Genomic DNA, 17890 nt, shown 5'->3' with positions numbered 1-17890 from the left:
GAAAATAAATATTATAATGCAAATTTGCAAAAAAGCAGCATATGCATCAAAATAAACTATTTCCAGCAGTGCAATATGAGTCCTAAGCATCCCAGAAACGACACAGAAAGTCATAAAGTCAAACATAACTTTTAAAAACACCAGTATAGGCTCATGAGGCCCTGATGGTAAAAAACTAAATTTCCGCGAAAATGACGTCACTTCCGGTTTCGGGCAGGTAATGGCGGACATGCGATAGTTCGCGCTGACGTCTATTCCAACGTAGGAAGTGTTATGAACAGCTGATCGGATTTGCAAAGCGTGTTTCTGGAATATTATGTTTTTGTTGCTGCAAGTGCTTTTTATGCAGTTTTTGCAAAGCTATATGTGGAAGGAAACTGTGACCTAGGACAAGCTGATGGCATAAGATGTAAATACAACTCCTCTGGTTTCATATGCAAAAAAATTTATTGCGCTAGCTTACGTGGTTGCAGTTCTACAGGGATTTAAAAGCAGTTGCGCAAAATGGAGCGTGCCCGCTCTGACCGGTTTTAAAGGGTTAAAACAGCTGTGTCTACATCAAAACAGGCTCAATTCATTTGGTTCTCTTGTCTGTATTTACCCCCCCCCCCCCCCCCCCCCTCTCATCAGCTTGTCAAATCACTCTAAGAAACCTGTCTATCACGTCTATGACCAGCTGACCACACCAAAGCAGGTGGCTTTGTCGCTGGACAACAGTTCCTTTCAGTGCTGGAAATTCAACAACATTTTGCCTCAGAAATCAGAAAAGGGCACTAGCATGACCGTACAGAGTAAATCATGGTTGCCCAGGGGGAAAACATCAATGCACTCAATGTGAACCAGAGGAAAAGATCGAAAACCAATAAAGTCAAGTCAATTCAGGCCAACTCAATTGTAATCTGTAACCTATTACATGCAACATAAAAGTCTTGATAAACAACAGGTGGTGTCACATTGTTTAATTAAAAAGGGTAGTGAGAATGAGGCATTAAACACCTCCTGTGGTCTTCCACATGCACACTTGGCAAGGTAGGTTAGCAGGTAGGTTGTATAATCATCCTAGAAAACTTGACCTATTTCTTCTGAAGAGCTATACTGTCTCAGTTGGCTCTGTATCTTCATGTGGTGCCTGAAAGACTTAGTTATATGAAAATCTTGTCAGTGGAGAAGCTTCTTGAGGTTCGTATTAATTGCAGGTTTCTCTCAATGTAAATTCCAAAACAACTTGAGTTGCACTATAATTTCGCTTAGGCGCTGATAAATATTCAGATTGGGTAATGACTGTATGATGATGACTGTAAATCTACAAGGTGTGAGGGTTAAGGTTCTCACTTTAGAAATAAACATTTGGCTGTTTCACAAGTTTTCTGTGGCATAATAGGCACAGTGTTTTGAAGGGTGGGTTTGTGTGAAGAAAGGGGGCCACTCTTATAGTTTTCCTTTTCACCAGGCTGTCTGTGTTAGACTTTTCCCACAGAGTACTTCTAATTGATCTGTCAAAACCTGTCATAATCACAAAAGCAAAATGTGATGCTTCTGACATCAAAGTACCTTGAAAGTGTTTCTTAGGTGGGGTACTCAAAACAGTCTATAGACAAGCTTAATGGCATAAAGGAATTAATTAATATTTTAATGACAAATGAAGGCGAAACCTTCATAGAACGTTTGTCAGACCTGCACATTTTGCAATGAAAAGAAATAAGAGTTAATAAAAGAAATTAAAGTCACTCGGAACAATGAGGTTATCAATGAAAATGTGAGACTCATAATGGTTGCTGAACAATGGTTTTCTCTCTTCATACCTGCAAATTCTGTTTAATCTGTTTTTTCATCCACTCAAGAAAAAAAAAAGCTTTTGAATGATAATATGTATCTGGGTGGTGTGAACTTTTCTACTTACGTTACATCAAAAGGTGAAGCATTTAATGGTTGAGTGGTCAGACAGTGAGCTGAGTGCCAGACTTCATATGCAACTACTTGGGGGGAAACGTTTGTTCAAGCTATAAAGACGCTGAACTCCCTAATAGTGAGTTTGGCTGTCAAAGTCTAATTCACAGCAATACACAACATTTAATTGTAGGAAGTGCACACTGATACTTCGGCTCTGTCGCCCAATGAAGTGACCAAGCAACCTATGCCCGAATACCAAGCTGTTTAAGACCAGTTGTAACATTCAGATATGCTGCATAACCCACAAAATCTTTCCACTACATTTGAAGGTGAAAAATTATCCCTGATCTCATTTCTCGTTCAAATAGTCCATTTCGTAGCTTTTCATCGAGTTCATTCTCAAAAGGAAACCCTTGAAAAGCTAAACCCGGAGCAAAAAATAGCAGCGAACAATAATTAGAACTATGTCATTACAAATTGCCTGGTGGCTCTGCAGATGCTGATCAGTATAATTTAAAGAAACAGCTAATCATGATGATTGACAGGCTTCGGGGCATGAACTTGTCCAGCTGAACTGATGAAGGCACGACCGAGAGACTTTTTTTTCTGGTATACGATATGATTAAAAGTTGTAGATAAGATTATTTCTTAACAACTTGTTTTTATTTATGAACATTTTAAAAATGTAGCTCATAAAAGCATGTTTAAAAAGAAGCTATCCATACACCAGGATCTGCTTGGACATTTTAACCTTTTATTGGGGAGTTGGGATGGGGGGGAAGGATTGCTTATCTATGCATTCTCTACTCACTGTGTAATAAACCTGCCGTGATGTTTTCTTGTTTTGTTTTGTTGGTTTTTTTTGTTACTTTTATCTATCCAGATGTAAGTTTGCTGAACGTGCACCTTCTTTTAAAGCAATGGCAGCCATAAAACCAAACACATTAAATCCTGTAATGTGACCATTAAAGCCTCATTTTTATACTAATCACCAGTCAGGGTTACGATGCCTTGCTCAAGTCATCTTCTGCAGTAGTTGTGCAGGAAGAAGAGCGCATTATTTCCCCTCTCTCCACGACTTTCTCTGCCCAGATGCCTAGCAGTTTGACCTTGGGCTTGTGAAAAGTATCAAAGTTTGATTTAAATTCTCAGCGGTGCTGATAGGTGGTGACCAACTTGACAGTTACGTGAATCTTTAATTATTCAGAGCCTAATAGCTCCATTTTTTTTTTTTAACTTCTTTAGCTCCTCAGTTTCTCACATACTGTAGTCCTTGACAACAGTAAAAGTCACTGCAACCTCTGCACACTCCTGATGACACTTCACATGTAAATAGTGCTGCACATTCAATCTTATGAGAGTAACTTTTGTTTTCCTAAACTACAGCTTGTGCTACAGTAAAGTTTTCAATAAGCAGACTGGAAAGCTATTGAGCTGGTTGAGGCAGAACATCCAGGAATACAATTACATAGTACTGGTTCTGTGCTCTTTAAACAGCCTAATGCAATATAAGGATTGTGTTCTCATGGAAGCTCGACAAGAAATAAAAAAAATGTTCTAGTGGCCACACAGACCAGGAGCCAAACATGAATAGGGAGGCTATGCAGAATCAGTGTGACCATGGAAAGCGAGGTTTCAAATTCCAAGGGCATGTTCAGAATACTTTTTCACCAAAGGCAGTTTGAGGTTTAACTGCACTTTCATAACGTGAAAGAGCACATGAGTGGCCATCTTACTTTATACAGGCTGCATATAATACACCCAATATATTAATATTAGAGCATGTGACTTTTATTCAATTTTTTTGCCATTAACACAACCAGTGATTGACTGCAACTTTTTTCTTTGCTTTTAAAGATGTTATTGGCACTATTTCACCATCAATTATTATTTTAATCTTTTCCAGATGACAGCACATTCCAGTACTGACAATATAAATAAGGTCTGAATGGAGTATACTCAAATCTGCTTAGAATTAGAGACAGTAAAATTTTGGGGACTTGAGAAAATTGCAAATTTCTTTAATGTTGCCAGGAAGTAACTTCAGCGGGAGGGAGCACTGTAAAAAGTGGTTCCCGTGCAACCACTCCAGGCTCTGCATGTTTGTTATTGTACATTCAGACAGTACAACTTCCATGGATTCAGCAGCAGTCTTCAAAGTTGGGATGAGCAAATTATCACTGATGAGAATCACTAGATTCCCATCAGTGACAAGTAAGTTTGTCACTGATTAACATAAAAAACACTGCTTGTTAAAATGATGAAAACATGTCTTGAGGTTAAGAGTCTGTGAGAAATTAAGCTGTTTATCAAACTCGAGTCACACTTTGCAAGCTATAAACAGCTTCGTTTAACATACTGCACTTGTACTGCGTGCAGTGATTAAATAATAAAATGGACAGTGTCAAAGACTCTCTGCACAGCATATTCAAAGTACAGATAAAAATCTCTGACAATACTTTTATAAGCAGCAAAGTTCTTTTTCATATCCCTGCTGCAGTGCAAGGTCGCTATTTATATGTCAAAAATTGCCCACTGAAAATGACTTTATTTATTAAGAGCGAAATTAATTACACACATGGATAATTATGTTACATGTCATCGGCTTCACTTGGAGATTGTGACATTTCTATATTCAGCTAACTTTATTCACCGTCTTTGTGACAGTTGCTTTGGACAGCTGTGTAAGACGAGAAACACACACACACCTACACACACACACACACAAAAGGCTCACGGCACTAAACTGACATTTTTGCGATGTAAAAATTCACCTGAAAATCCAATAAATGAAAATAACTTTTCAAAAACAAAAAGAGACCTAAGCTGCTTCGCTGCTCTTAAAGATATATGGAGGTAAAAAACACCACATCACTCTTTTGTTAAAAATATATTTGGGCTTGGATTTCATATGAAAGAGACAGATACTGCCAAAGTTGTCATACCTTGTGTTGGATCAGCCATGGAGGAGGAGAATAAGCAAGGAAAAGAAGTAGGGGGAGGAGCTTACCTGGATGTCATCAGATGTCAAGTGTCCCTTCATGTCACTGTTCTTCTTTTTGGGTGGAGGAGGGGCTGGTTTGTGCGCAGGTGGGAGGTCAGTCCTGTTAAGAGAGTAAAAAGATAACATGACACTCAGCACAGTAAGGGATCGCCACTCTTTACGTCCCTCACCTTCTACACCACTCTATAATGAGAAGTCCTGCCTGCACTTGCCTTTTTCACTCTTTCCTTGGATTTTGATAGATCTCGTGTTGGTGGCTTTGTTGCAGCAGCAGCCATCCCTGCCCTTTCAAAGGCTCTCGCTGGAGAGACACTGTGCTAATGAGAGTAGGCTGTAATTGGACTGAAGTGAGGAGATAGGAATGGAGGGGGTATAGGGGGCAGGGAGAAGGGCATGTGTGAGTCAAGGGTGGTTTGAGCCTCATCCAGAGTGCCACGTGGACAAACACCCTGCCTACTGTGCAGCGACTGTTTGTTTGACATATAGTCCTGAGCTGTGACACGGAGAGCTCGGCAGGCGGCTTCAGCTCTCCACCTTTTTCAGGATCCCTGGTGCTAACATCCTCTAATCCCAAGGCACTCACGCCACCCCTCTGTTGGCACACCTGGGTAAGAACAAAGCCTCAAAAACTGAACACCTGTGCTCGTTTACACGCCGCTATTAACAATGGACTAAGCAACCGTTTTCTGTAAATCAGCAACAATCAAATTTCGATGGAGGTAAAAGCCACTCTGTACAGAGTCATCCTGAGTTATTATAAAAAATTACTGAAATAAAATGTGATCAGGAAAGACAGCGGTAACTGAAAGCATTCTGCTGAAATAGTTTGATGTGTATCTGTATAATTATCTCAGACAAGGAAGCAGAAGGGTTGTTGCTACGGAATCGTTATAACGAAAACCCCCTTGCCTCAAACACGCTGGCAGTCGGATGTCATCTGTCGTATTCTGACATGATATCAGGAGTGATCAAAGATAATGAAGTGGAGCACAGACACTGAGCTGTGTACCTACATGCATTATCTCCAGCTCCTCCCGCCTCCCATTCGCACTGGTTCACGTCCTTATTGAATAACATGACCTTTCCGCAAGGCCATGCTGCCGTTTTAATGTGCAGAAAATTTGTGCATGAGTGCACCTCTTAACTCTTTCTTTCACGCTCATTATTTCCAGTCCGTATCACCTTGTCTCCAGACAGGGCTGCCGTGCCACTGCCAGATTCATGTGGCACCCTCCTCAGCCTGCCTGCAGCACAGAGGCACAGCAAATGCACAGAAAGGCAGCGTGCAGCACACTAGCTTTTCAACAATAACGCCTTCCGCTGCAGAGCTTTGAGAGGAGAAACATCCATTTTTTTCCTGAGACAGATAATTATGAGTCTTGTGGAAATGCGGTTTTCACAGGTACAGCAGTGTGCTCATTATAAAGTATTATAATTCACTGCTTATGACTGACTGGATTCTGATACAGGTGAGAACTTAAGACAAGATCATTTGTATCCATGAAATGTGTGATACTAAGTGTAATCTTTTGCTTCTGTCTGTCTCGTGTATGTGAGACAACAGATAATGGTCTTTTTTCAGTTTGCTGAAACATAACACTAATGAACATCATGCAATGACCTAACTGGAATTTTATAAAAAGACATGCAGCATTACAACATTATGCCCGACTGGATTTTGATTTTACTGTAGTTTGAGATAAATCAGTTATGCATCATCGGGATTCGACAGGTTTATTCAAGCAGGATGAAATCTGATTTTTTTTATGTATGATTTGCTGAATTCGTTTGAACTTACGTTTGATCCCATAGGACCTCCAATGATTGCATTTTATTGCAAAGGAGCTTGTTCAAATAGGTAGTGTGCTGGGACCCCTTATGCGGAGTGAGTTTATTAAATCTGACCAAACATGAAGAAATTCCCTCGTCTCGTGACTACCACCCCACGGCAACAACTTTCTCCCTGTCATCCAGCTACTTTTGTAATCACATTACACACAAGAAGCAGTCTCAGGAGAACAGCAGTGCATAGACTGTCACTACTGTTTGACACAAGGGTGGGAAAACAGACCAAAAAGTAGCACAAGCGTTTCATGAAGTGCTGTGTGTGCAGAGAGGGAGAACGTATAGCACAGCTACAGCTACAGCTCACGCAAGAAAATACCAAGATAGATATACAGCATGTGTGTGGCCGGTCATTCAGTCGGCATATCAATTCCGTATTTGATATTAATAATATAAAGAACTTGGTATGTATAGTATACTTGTAGGGGAGGAAGTAGAAAAAAAAACAAGAAAAGTAAAATTTATTTTTAAGATTTAATGGTTGCATGTTACGATGTAGCAGCCACTTTTAAAAAATATCCAAAAACAACTCTATCCACCATCTCTGTGTTTTACTGTGAGTCAAACCAGTGTCCATTAGCACCGCAATCAAAAATCAAGGAAAATAAGCAATCATTATCTCGCAGATTACTGTTTATTGTAGTTTGGGTTTGAATGTCTTAGTTGAGGTCCATAATTTCCTTTAGCAAAAATAATTTGGAGCTCCAAGTAATTTCTCAGATCTTCCACAGCAACACTCTGTGTTGTGCCAAAAGAAGTGGTCAGAGGATCAGACAGATTTTAAATTAGCCAGCTGTTATGCGTGGCCATCTAAACCACATTATTAGGAAGCAGAATGAACATACCTGAAATATTGATATCAAGCTCACATTTATTCACACAGAAAATCCATTATTATTCTCACGGCAAGTAAGTTAGTTTTAAACTAAAAAAATATGTGCACATGCTCTTGGTTTAAAATTCCTGGAAGGAGAAGCTTTTTGTTCAAACTGCAATTTTGGAATTTGTAAAAGTGTAATGCATAATATATCAACCCCCTGGAAAAGACTGGATATTGGAGATGTTTTCTGCTAATATTTGTACGTCAACATGTAAAAATGAGCGAAATATTCACTGCTACAGATCTGTGCGCTCTTCAGGAATGCAGATGATGCGATCTCAGTCAGTCATTAATAAGCTACGTTGCGGTCCCGCACAGCTTGACCACCACATGTGCATCTCGTACTTCCTTAGTGCTGAATGTGATGCAGGCAGCATGGGGGCGTTGGCTCTGTGAAAACGCAGACACTAATGAAAGCTGACAAGCAACACAAGCCCGTGGGGAGCAGAAAGCACTGGGCAGGGAACCATAAGCTACATTCAAGTTTGCAGTGTTTCCTACTCAGACATCCACCTTGAAGACCTTGCTCCTCCTCGCTCTGTTGGCTACAAAAGGCTCAGGGCAGCTTAGGGGGAGATTTAAAGGGGATAGCAAGGAGAAAACATAACTAATCCTTAAACTGAGAAGAGTAGTCTGTGAGGGAAGATTTACAGCAAAGAAAATGACTTTTACAATGCACTCACAAAAAAGCGACTTTCCTATCTGAAATTTTCGCACCATTGAGGAAGTCTTCAAGCTCACACTCAGAATTAAGATGTTCTCGAAGGTGACAGAAAACCCTCTTTCCGTCCACTTCATGTGAGAGAAAGTGAAGTGTCGCATTCCCACAAGCGTTTGGATTAGAGAGCCGCCGTACGGCTGCAGCCCTGCTCGTGGAAAAAACGTGGAGTGTTTGAGCCGATCCTCTGTGCTCTCATTGATTTCTGTTGATCACAATCTTATTTGGCAATTTAAATGCTAATGATACTTTTAATTGCAAGACGGGATAAATGTGATTTGATCTTTAGGAGGCAATTACTTTCATGCTTTGTCTAGCTCCGATCTTTTCAAAAGGCGGACAACAATTACTCTGCAAAGCTCAGCTTTTTTTTCTCCTCTCACAAGAGAAAAAAGGAAAAAAAAAAAAAACAAGAATGAAGCAAAATTGTGTTTTTGTTCTTTGACAAGTTTATCAAAAACTACTTCTGTTGCTGGGGGAAAATTTTGCTCTTTAGAACACTTAACTTTACAGTTGTACACAAACAGTCACTTTCCAAACCTTTTTCAACACCTCAGGCAATGCTACTAGTGTACATACACTACTATGCAAAAACATAGACGTAAGGTGATTGTTATAAACATTTGTACTGCATGTATAACGTTCTGTACAGAGAAACCAAGCACCATTTTATGCATAAATAACAATAGCAAATAATTTGAAATCACACCGAGTACAACACAGTCCATGTTGAGCGACTCAGAAAGACAAGAAAGACAGTTCTACTTTGGTTACAGCTTAAAGCAAGAAGGTGTCCATTAAGAAATTACCATTTATCACATTTAAAAGGTCTCCACACAGCAAAAGTGAAAAGCACTGGTGACCGATTTATAGACCAAAGGGTACACAAAAACAAATCACGTCTCCACAAATCACTTCTGCTAACGTTACATCTCAAAGTGAAATCTAACTTCGTTGACTTAGCAGTACTGTGTACTTCTTGTTAGTCCAAATGTCCTCCAGTTATGCTACATTTCAGTCTCAGAACAAGTTTGAAACCTGTGCTCACTTCAAATTAATCACGGCTGTGTCGTGACATGGGCTCTCGGCTCATGGTTAAACATCCGTTTTACATTCTGCATGCAATACTTTTCAGATACTGTTGTAAATATGACTGGAAATTTGGCAACAAAGTGATTTATGCAAGCAAGTATTTACAACTGTGTCAACACCAGCTGCATGTCAGGAACACTCAAAAGATGGGGGGATTTTTTTTTTTGGCCACAATTGGCAGTGCTCTTCTGCATTTTGGAGGTCATACATCACACCCGGGCAAAAGACAGAACGATGAACATATTATTCTGAGAACATCGCCTTTGACAATGCCCATCTATTTTGATAATCAGTTGACTATTGTGCCAGTGCAGCCTCTAAAGGGCCAGTGATTTATTAGGATTGACCAATTTTGAGTCACATCATGTGCTGCTTTGTTAGGGCAAACAGAGGCGTGACTGGCGGTGCAGTCAGGCATGTTATCAAATGCCCAGGCTTGATTAACAGCTCATCAACATGCAGAATTAAACAGTCTGGCTAAATGCTTCCCCTTTACTCTGACATTAGACACTCATATAAAACTATGAATATCCCCCTACATTGAAATATGCCCCACACATTCTTTTGCAACTTTTCTGCATCCACACAGTTAAACGGTTAAACGAGAACAAGTAAACAGTTTCTGAGTAAGACACTGAACATATTTGATGACAAGCCACAGAAAAATGACAAAAATTCATATGAACAATTAAAGCTTTGAATCACATTTCACTACATTAAGCATTACATGCCAAACTAGTGGGAAACAACAACATTTACAGCACTGGCACAACTGTTGTCATGCATATTTGATGAGAGTCATGCACACAAAAGGAGGGGAAAGAGCAAGAGGTGGAGGAGAGAGGTTGGACAGTGTGGTCTGTCAAAGACATTATCACTCAGCATCAGCTTATGTAAAACAAAGCCTCTATAAGCTTGCGGATTTCTGTTTGATTAATAATTTGATATGTATGTTAACTCTCATCTCGCCTCGTAATTCTGTTCTGTCCAAGCTCCCTGAATCGGATAAACTCTAAGTGGAGCTGGATTTTCCATCTAAAGAATTCTGATAAGGTTTAATTGGTCGTGGAACTGTTTTCATCAAGCTTTATTTTCATTCTTTCTTTTTTCCAAACATCATTGTCGTTATTTGATGTAAGAGTTTATTTTTTTTGCCATTCATCGGATTGATATGTAAAGCCTAAATTTCACTCCAAAGTATTTGTTTGCTGTATGCTGTCAAAGCAAGCCGAGAAATTGCTCAAATTTTAGGCATCAAGTGCAGTGTGACTCGTTAGTGAATGATTATTGATCATTTGCTGCTTTCAGCGCTCACAATGGTGTGCTCAAGTATGTCACTTGCAGGCCACCATTACATGCAGGCAACAGAATAGAGGATCCAGGAGTACAGGGATCAGCAGGGGATAGACTGGGGTCAGGAGCCTCTACTTTCCTTGTGGGGGACTCTGGCTTCTCAGGACCCTGTGTCACACAACTATCAGCAACAGCAGCAACAGCAATGCTGAGGGAGTGGAGTGGGAAACAGAGAGCAGTTACTTTGGCATCAGAGTGAGAAAGAAAGATAGATTAGCAAGGCGGGAGAAAGAGACAGAAAGCAATGGGAGCGGTAAGAGTTTGTGTGCTTCATTTATCTTGAAAGGCAATGCAGAGAGCTAAAAGCAGTGTGGTTTCTGCGTCTGCGTGGCCTCAGACTTGGTGGACTTGCTGCCACCACAGAGCACCACAACGTGCAGCCGGCCGAGACCAAAAACCTGGCAGAACGCCTCGTCTGATGTTAGCATCACCGCTTTGAATAATCAAATAAGCTAGAAGATTCTGGAGGGGGACCTCTAAAATAAGCATTGTAATCTCATCATCTGAATTGATTAAAGGCTCATGTGCACCCTGAGCCAGATTCTGCACACACCCCCCAACCTCAGTTGTTTTGGTAATAATCCCAGGGAGAGAGATAGCCAGCTCATGCTCACAGCAGCATCATTCCCATGGGAATGTGAATTGAATCTTGTATATTCAGAAAAGCCAAGAGCATCATGAAAACCCTTGGCAACCGCTGAGCTATCTGTCCTGGCCAGGTGTTTTAGATGAAGGGAATTAGCAGGACGCAACTTGAATGCGTGTTTCCTTCTTCATTGAAAACAGATTTCTGACAATTGCTCCAAACCAGATGGCAGAGACTTTTAGTACCTCGAAATAACGCGAAAAGCTATTTTAGATTTTCACAGCTCTGTTGCTTATTGTTCTCTCAGCTGCACCCTTTGCTACTTCTGTTTTCTCCTTTGTGTATGGGCAGCAGCTGGCAACGCTGAAAATTGTCATGGGCCCTGGTTTGCAGACAGAACAAAATTACCTGGTTGGCCGGAGGAGGTGTTGCAGAGTAAATAACATCAGAGTTCCAAGGCCCCTTAATGTGTCTTCAGCAGTTTGAATGTCTTAATGGATGCAAGAAGAAGTCTTACACCATCTATTTGAGAATACATGACAAAGTTTACATTTATAGGATACCTCACCATTAGATCTGCATCACAGGCCTTGCTAAATTGTGCTTGATTTGAGGTATATCTATTTGCAAAAGCAGCGATGGAAAAGAAGTCGTTCATACTCTAATTACTGTTTAAATTAAAATGAATTTGCATAATTCTACAATCGGCTGACCCGACCTCTAGACCTCCTGCAAACTTTAAAATCTCAAAGTAATCTCCTTTAACTTCTCGACAATATTGTGACCATCCAACAGAAGCAAATGTTTCCCGAGAAGACTGCAGTACATACTCCTGCAATCAGCCGTGATTAAAACAATAGTGTTTTAATGGGAAATGGGCTCATTGCAGCCCACATTACAATCAAGCAACCACTTAATAGCTGCTTTAATAAAAATCATTGATTCTATCTGCTTTGGTAAATGAAGATAGACATTCTCTTTTTTTTTTAGTGCAATTAAATTCATTTTCATACCGTGACCTTTATGAAAGGAGACTGCTGGCTCCCAGAATAAATGAGAATGAGACAGTGACATGTCTGCAGCATGTTCCTCCGTCTCCAAACACATTTACTCTCCTAAAAAAAGAGTTTCGTCCTTTTCGAAGTGTTTTTTCTCTCGTGGAGCGACAAAGAGTGCACACCTAATCTTACCACCTGTCCATCCCCCTGCAAAATTCTCCGGGAGAGGCTTGGTACTCACAGGTCATTATCTGTCTCAGTGCGGGTCTTCTGCTGCCGCCGATGGACCATGACAACAGTAACAGCCACGCCAATGATGAGTCCAATGGCAACAACACCTCCAAGGATCCCAATAACACCACCTGGGGGACCCTGCGCCATTGGCTTCTCTGCAGACAAGAGGAGAAATAACAGTGTCAGAGTATGTGCTCTTTGAGTAATTGACACTGCCTGGATGAACTTTAAAAAAAAGAAAAATCAACTACAGCCTCCAAAACAATACCAATGACAAATAGACTTCTATGTTATCACAAAGGGAGTCCAACATTATGCTGTTATTAATAGAAATGTTGGACAAAAGGTTAAAATAATTCAAAAGCCAAGCAGAAATGCACTCAAGAGAAACAAAAACAAAACAACAGGCTATTGTCCAAAGAAAACCTTTACAAACCATTTGACACAACATATGTCAGACTTGAGGTTTTTCTCTCACAAAACACATCCAAACAATATTTTCAGAGAATTATTTCAGGATGAGACCATTGTCCTGCCTGTCCTGGCACTTCATGAATGCCACACTGTTGTGGTCATTCAGCAGCTGCTGTTGCATGCCTAATGTGTGCTCCATCATCTGTTCAAAAGAAGCCTAAATTGGCTTGGATTTGACAGTGAACCCAAAGGCAGTCTTAAGAGCACAACAATGCTATTATACTTTAAAGTCATTGCCAGCAGGGGCCAACAAAATGCAAAATATTTTTCCAGCGTAGCAGAGGAAAAAATGTGCGGGGTTTCAGAAGCAAAACAATTCATTTAATTCAGTTGAGAGCAAAAGATGAGAGAGATACGTCTACAAAAGTCGGTTCAACTGAGTTATGAAGACAACATGGAGGTCTAATCCAGTAAACATTGCAGATTGTTGAAGTGACTCTCTGGAGTTTGTTCAATACCTCTGTCTCTCTACTGCTGATAACACCAAAGCTATACACAGGGTTTGCAATGAAAATAATAAAACAAAGCAATCCCTAAAACTTGATTCTCTGGTGAGTAGAATATATACACACACACATATATGTGTGTGTGTGTGTGTATATATATATATATGTATATATATATATATATTTATGTCAGTCAAATGTAAACTTTGACCAGCACCAGAGGGAACATTTACAGAAACTATTGAAAAGCATATATCCTTTGATGTTAACGTACAATTCTTTCAACTAAATATATTAAAGGAAATGTGACATTCTTGCACCTTCTTTGCATGAGAGCCTGTTGTTTTTTTATGCTTTGACATCTGATAAACAATGAGTCATTCTGTGTGAGGTCTGAATATATCAAAAGTGTAATACATCTGCTTTCACACACGCAGTCAAAAAGGTAAATTATTACAATGTGCAAATCTTCCCAACCGATGTCAGGTAACACTAAAATAGAACAGCCATCTCTTTTCAGAATCCTACTGTATGTATGATATTTTGCTTCTGAAGACACACTGCACTGGCATCTGTTGTCTTTGAAAGAGCAGTTAAAGGCGTCCTTTTTAAGACAGGCCAGGGACCAATCAGTGGATGTGAGCCTGTTGTGATGGGACACTGCAAATTCTCACTATCTTCCACTTTGAAAAGGAAAGCCTATCTCCTGCCCTCATGATGTCTCTATTATTATCTGTCTGTCCTTTTTGGTAGTGACAGGACAAGGCCTGCCTCCCAGGAGCCCTCTTCTCAACAGCCCCCGCTTGCTTGATTCAATGCCCATAATGATGGGTACACAGAGGACTACTTCACATACAGCCACACAATAGCAAGCACGTTACCCTACCTTGTACCCAACACACACTGCCTCAAAGTCGGTGATTATATATCGTGTCCATCAGATTGTCATGCCACGGTTGCTATGGCTGATCTAATTTTCTGTCGTCGGGTACGTAAGAGTCGCATTGTGTCAAATCTACACACTAAAAGAAAGCAAATAGGTTTTCTTGTACTGAACACACACTTCTTTCTTGTGATGCATTTCAATAAAAAGGCTGTGGAGTAGCTTTGAAGACCAAGCGTAAATGTGATCTTGCTGCAGCATGGGAATAGATAAGCCGGAATTCCTACTGTTGTCTCATTGCACTACATAGTGAAAGCCAGTGGGCTGAATTTCATGGCCCTAATGCAAATGCCAGACACAATAGTGTGTTGTATAACACTAATACACACAGGAGTGGACTGGATCAGAATGCAATTTCCCTGTTGTGGAGCCTTAGGCACTAGACACACAGGACTTACACTGTCACCTCCTAACACATAAAGTTGGGGGAGCCATCTGGTGCGCAGTCTGAGTGCTTTGTTTGTTTCTCATATAGCTGGAGAAAAAAATTAACACTTGCATGTTCTGTCCATGAGTTCTACTTTAAAGAATTACTGCTGGTAACAATCATCACATATGACACTCACTATGTGTTAATAGACAGTGTTGGGAAGGTTACTTTTAAAATGTATTCCATTACAGAATACAGAATACATGTCCCAAAATGTATTCTGTAACGTATTCCGTTACGTTACTCAATGAGAGTAACGTATTCTGAATACTTTGGATTACTTAATATATTATCATGCTGTTTACAACTACGTGAATGTACTATTGCTGTGATTTATTACTGTTACTGAAGGTCCGCGGCTCCGAACCGTAGTAAAGGGACCTCTGGCTAATACGGTGGGTTCCGTGTTGGGCTAGTAGCCGAAAACTAGCTTTACTTTGTTGTCTGGGTCAACTTTGCTAGCGAGAGACAGAGAGAGGCGTTGAAAGGCTGCTCCAACGGAACTTATTGTTTTTGGAGGAAAACACGAACACGGTGTACAGTCGAGTCTTAATAGCTTACTTACAACTGGGCTCGTCAGGCACTCTTCTTGGCTGCAGTGCTTATTATTATATTTACATGCTTCCAGCTCCCGTTTTTGCTCGATGACAGCTCATACTTTTCCTTTTTCTCCCTCCCTCGCTCACAGACACATAACGTGTATGGCAGTCCATTCTCCCTGCAGCACGGACTACGCTGCCCATGATGCTACATTCTTTAGAGCTATACCTGTAGCATTCTGCTTATTAGCTTAGCACAACAACAACAAAAAGGCCTCTCTCACCCAGGAAACATGCAGAGAGAGCGTCACCCTGTAACCATGGCAACCGTAACGCTGTCACCTGGAACAACAGAACGTAGCTGTCAAACAAAACCCAAACAGTCCTGACCCGCCACAATATGAAACAGGAAAGTACCGCCGTGTAATCCATTTATTTCAACAAAGTAACTGTATTCTAAATACCACCTTTTTAAACGGTAACTGTAACGGAATACAGTTACTCATATTTTGTATTTTAAATACGTAACGGCGGTACATGTATTCCGTTACTCCCCAACACTATTAATAGACCTCTCTGCATTGAATCATACATGTTATTAATCTCTGTCTCTCTTCCACAGCATGTCTTTTATCCTGTCATCCTTCTCTCTCCCCAACTGGTCGCTGCAGATGGTCCCGCCCCTCCCTGGGCCTGCTTCTGCCGGAGGTTTCTTCCTGTTTAAAGGGAATTTTTCCTTCCCACTGTCGCCAAAATGCTTGCTCACAGGGGTCATATGATCATTGGGCTTTTCTCTGTATGTATTATTGTAGGGTCTACCTTGTAATATAAAGCGCCTTGAGGTGACTGTTGTTGTGATTTGGTGCTGTATAAATAAAATTGAATAAAATTGAATTAAAAATATAGCATTTACAATGTTTGCGTTGGGTACACAGCAGCCAATGATAAGGGTAAAACAAGCTTTGGATCACCAACCAGTAACAAGCATGGGGACTGAATTCAGCTCATTCTCAGTTATAACACCAGCCCTGGCATTATGTTCACCTTCTGTGTTGTCATCAAACAATGAAGGAAAAAGATTACACTGAAAAAGAAAACCTCCCAACTCAAAGCACAATAAGGATTAAAACAAATAAAGTTGTTATATAATGCATCCTGTCTCATACAAATTTTACTTTCAGCATTAGGAAATGTTAAGAATAGGCAAGGTTATTTTCTTGGAATAAAAACAACCACTTCAGTTTGTTTTGAATATGTACTTCATATAAGAAGTGATGTCGTGTACCTAAGAGTTATTGTACCAGCTTTAAAAAATGCTACTGCATCTCAGAACAAATAATAGTTAAATTATTACTTTTAATTACAACATTTCAACAAACTTCTTAGATATCTCAATTAAGCACATATTGGAAGGCAAGACTTCAAAGTGCATGAATATTGACACTTCAGTGTATTGATTCAGAATCTTTTTTTCAGCTCTAGTCGAAGAGAAACAAAAAGCCGAAAACATTTGTCTCTAACATGAGTTTCTGCAGGCTAAACAGGCTAAAAAGATGAGTAGAGCATCTTCTATTATTTATCTGTGATTGGATGAAGAACATACGGAGAACAAACAGAAACACAAGTCTTATAGGGTTTGTGTCTTCTACAAAGGTCTTAAAAGATAATATTTGCTGACTTATTTGACTCCAAGATAAAAGATATTGCCTATCATTGATAAGTCACCGTATCCAGAAACACAGAGACCCTTATAAATACCCATAAACTATAAGATCAAATAACCCTCTGACCTTTGATTTTTTTACAAGTGGAAAACCTGCATAAAATCTGATCATCTAAAATCAACTCTTTTTAGTAAAGTCTGTTGTTCAAATATGTTTTGTAGCTGCCACTGAAAGATTGCTATTGATTTTCAATAAGTGTGAAGCACTCATCCATGCAGCAGTTCTCTCTGTGCTGTCACTCCACCGCTGTAGCACATTTAAACTGACAAACTTGACCTTGGCTTTTTTGAGGCTGCAGCTCCCTCTGAGGTGGTGGTAGCCTTCATTCTTGTCACACCTACTCTCCAGTGCTCATTGAGCTGCACCAGATGTATGTGCTATTTCTTTTCTGCACCGCTGTATTCAAACATAGATCTCAGTGACAGGACTACATTCAGTTCTCCAGCTGCAACAGAGTTCGTGGCATTACGCTTGCGTCAAAATTCCCTGATGATCTATTAAGTAGGCATCATTGGATAAGTGCAACTTCTACCCAGCAGGTTGTTCTGTTTGCTGTGGAGTTTAGATGTGAGACCAGCCAGAGGTGCCATGGTATTTGGGTGGGGGGGATGCAGTAAATAAGAGCTTTGCATTTGATGATTCATTTCACAGGCTGATCCTACAGATTCTAATGCATGCTTCCAACAGGAGGCAGTTGCTACTTAGGGAAGACCTGGCATCCTTTTATTAAAGAA

At 40.2% G+C, this 17890-nt stretch overlaps 1 protein-coding gene across 3 annotated transcripts in view; it reads right to left on the bottom strand.

Moving 5' to 3' along the window:
* The window catches only part of nectin1b (nectin cell adhesion molecule 1b), a 160544-nt gene that overhangs the window by 23825 nt on the left and 118829 nt on the right, over positions 1-17890 (bottom strand). For 2 of the 3 annotated variants that reach the window (XM_087851141.1, XM_006796656.3), the window contains exons 6-7: positions 12608-12755; positions 4901-4994 (exon numbers count right to left, since the gene is read on the bottom strand). In XM_087851141.1, coding sequence (XP_087707267.1) covers positions 4901-4994; positions 12608-12755 — 242 coding nt within the window. Of the gene's footprint in view, positions 1-4900; positions 4998-10864; positions 10931-12607; positions 12756-17890 lie in introns of all 3 variants that reach the window. The other variant, XM_087851142.1, reaches the window with a different exon arrangement.

This window comes from Neolamprologus brichardi, chromosome 14 (assembly GCF_056152115.1).
Source record: "Neolamprologus brichardi isolate AB-2024 chromosome 14, ASM5615211v1, whole genome shotgun sequence".
Lineage (NCBI taxonomy): Eukaryota > Metazoa > Chordata > Actinopteri > Cichliformes > Cichlidae > Neolamprologus > Neolamprologus brichardi.
This window is presented reverse-complemented; position numbering and strand designations above follow the sequence as displayed.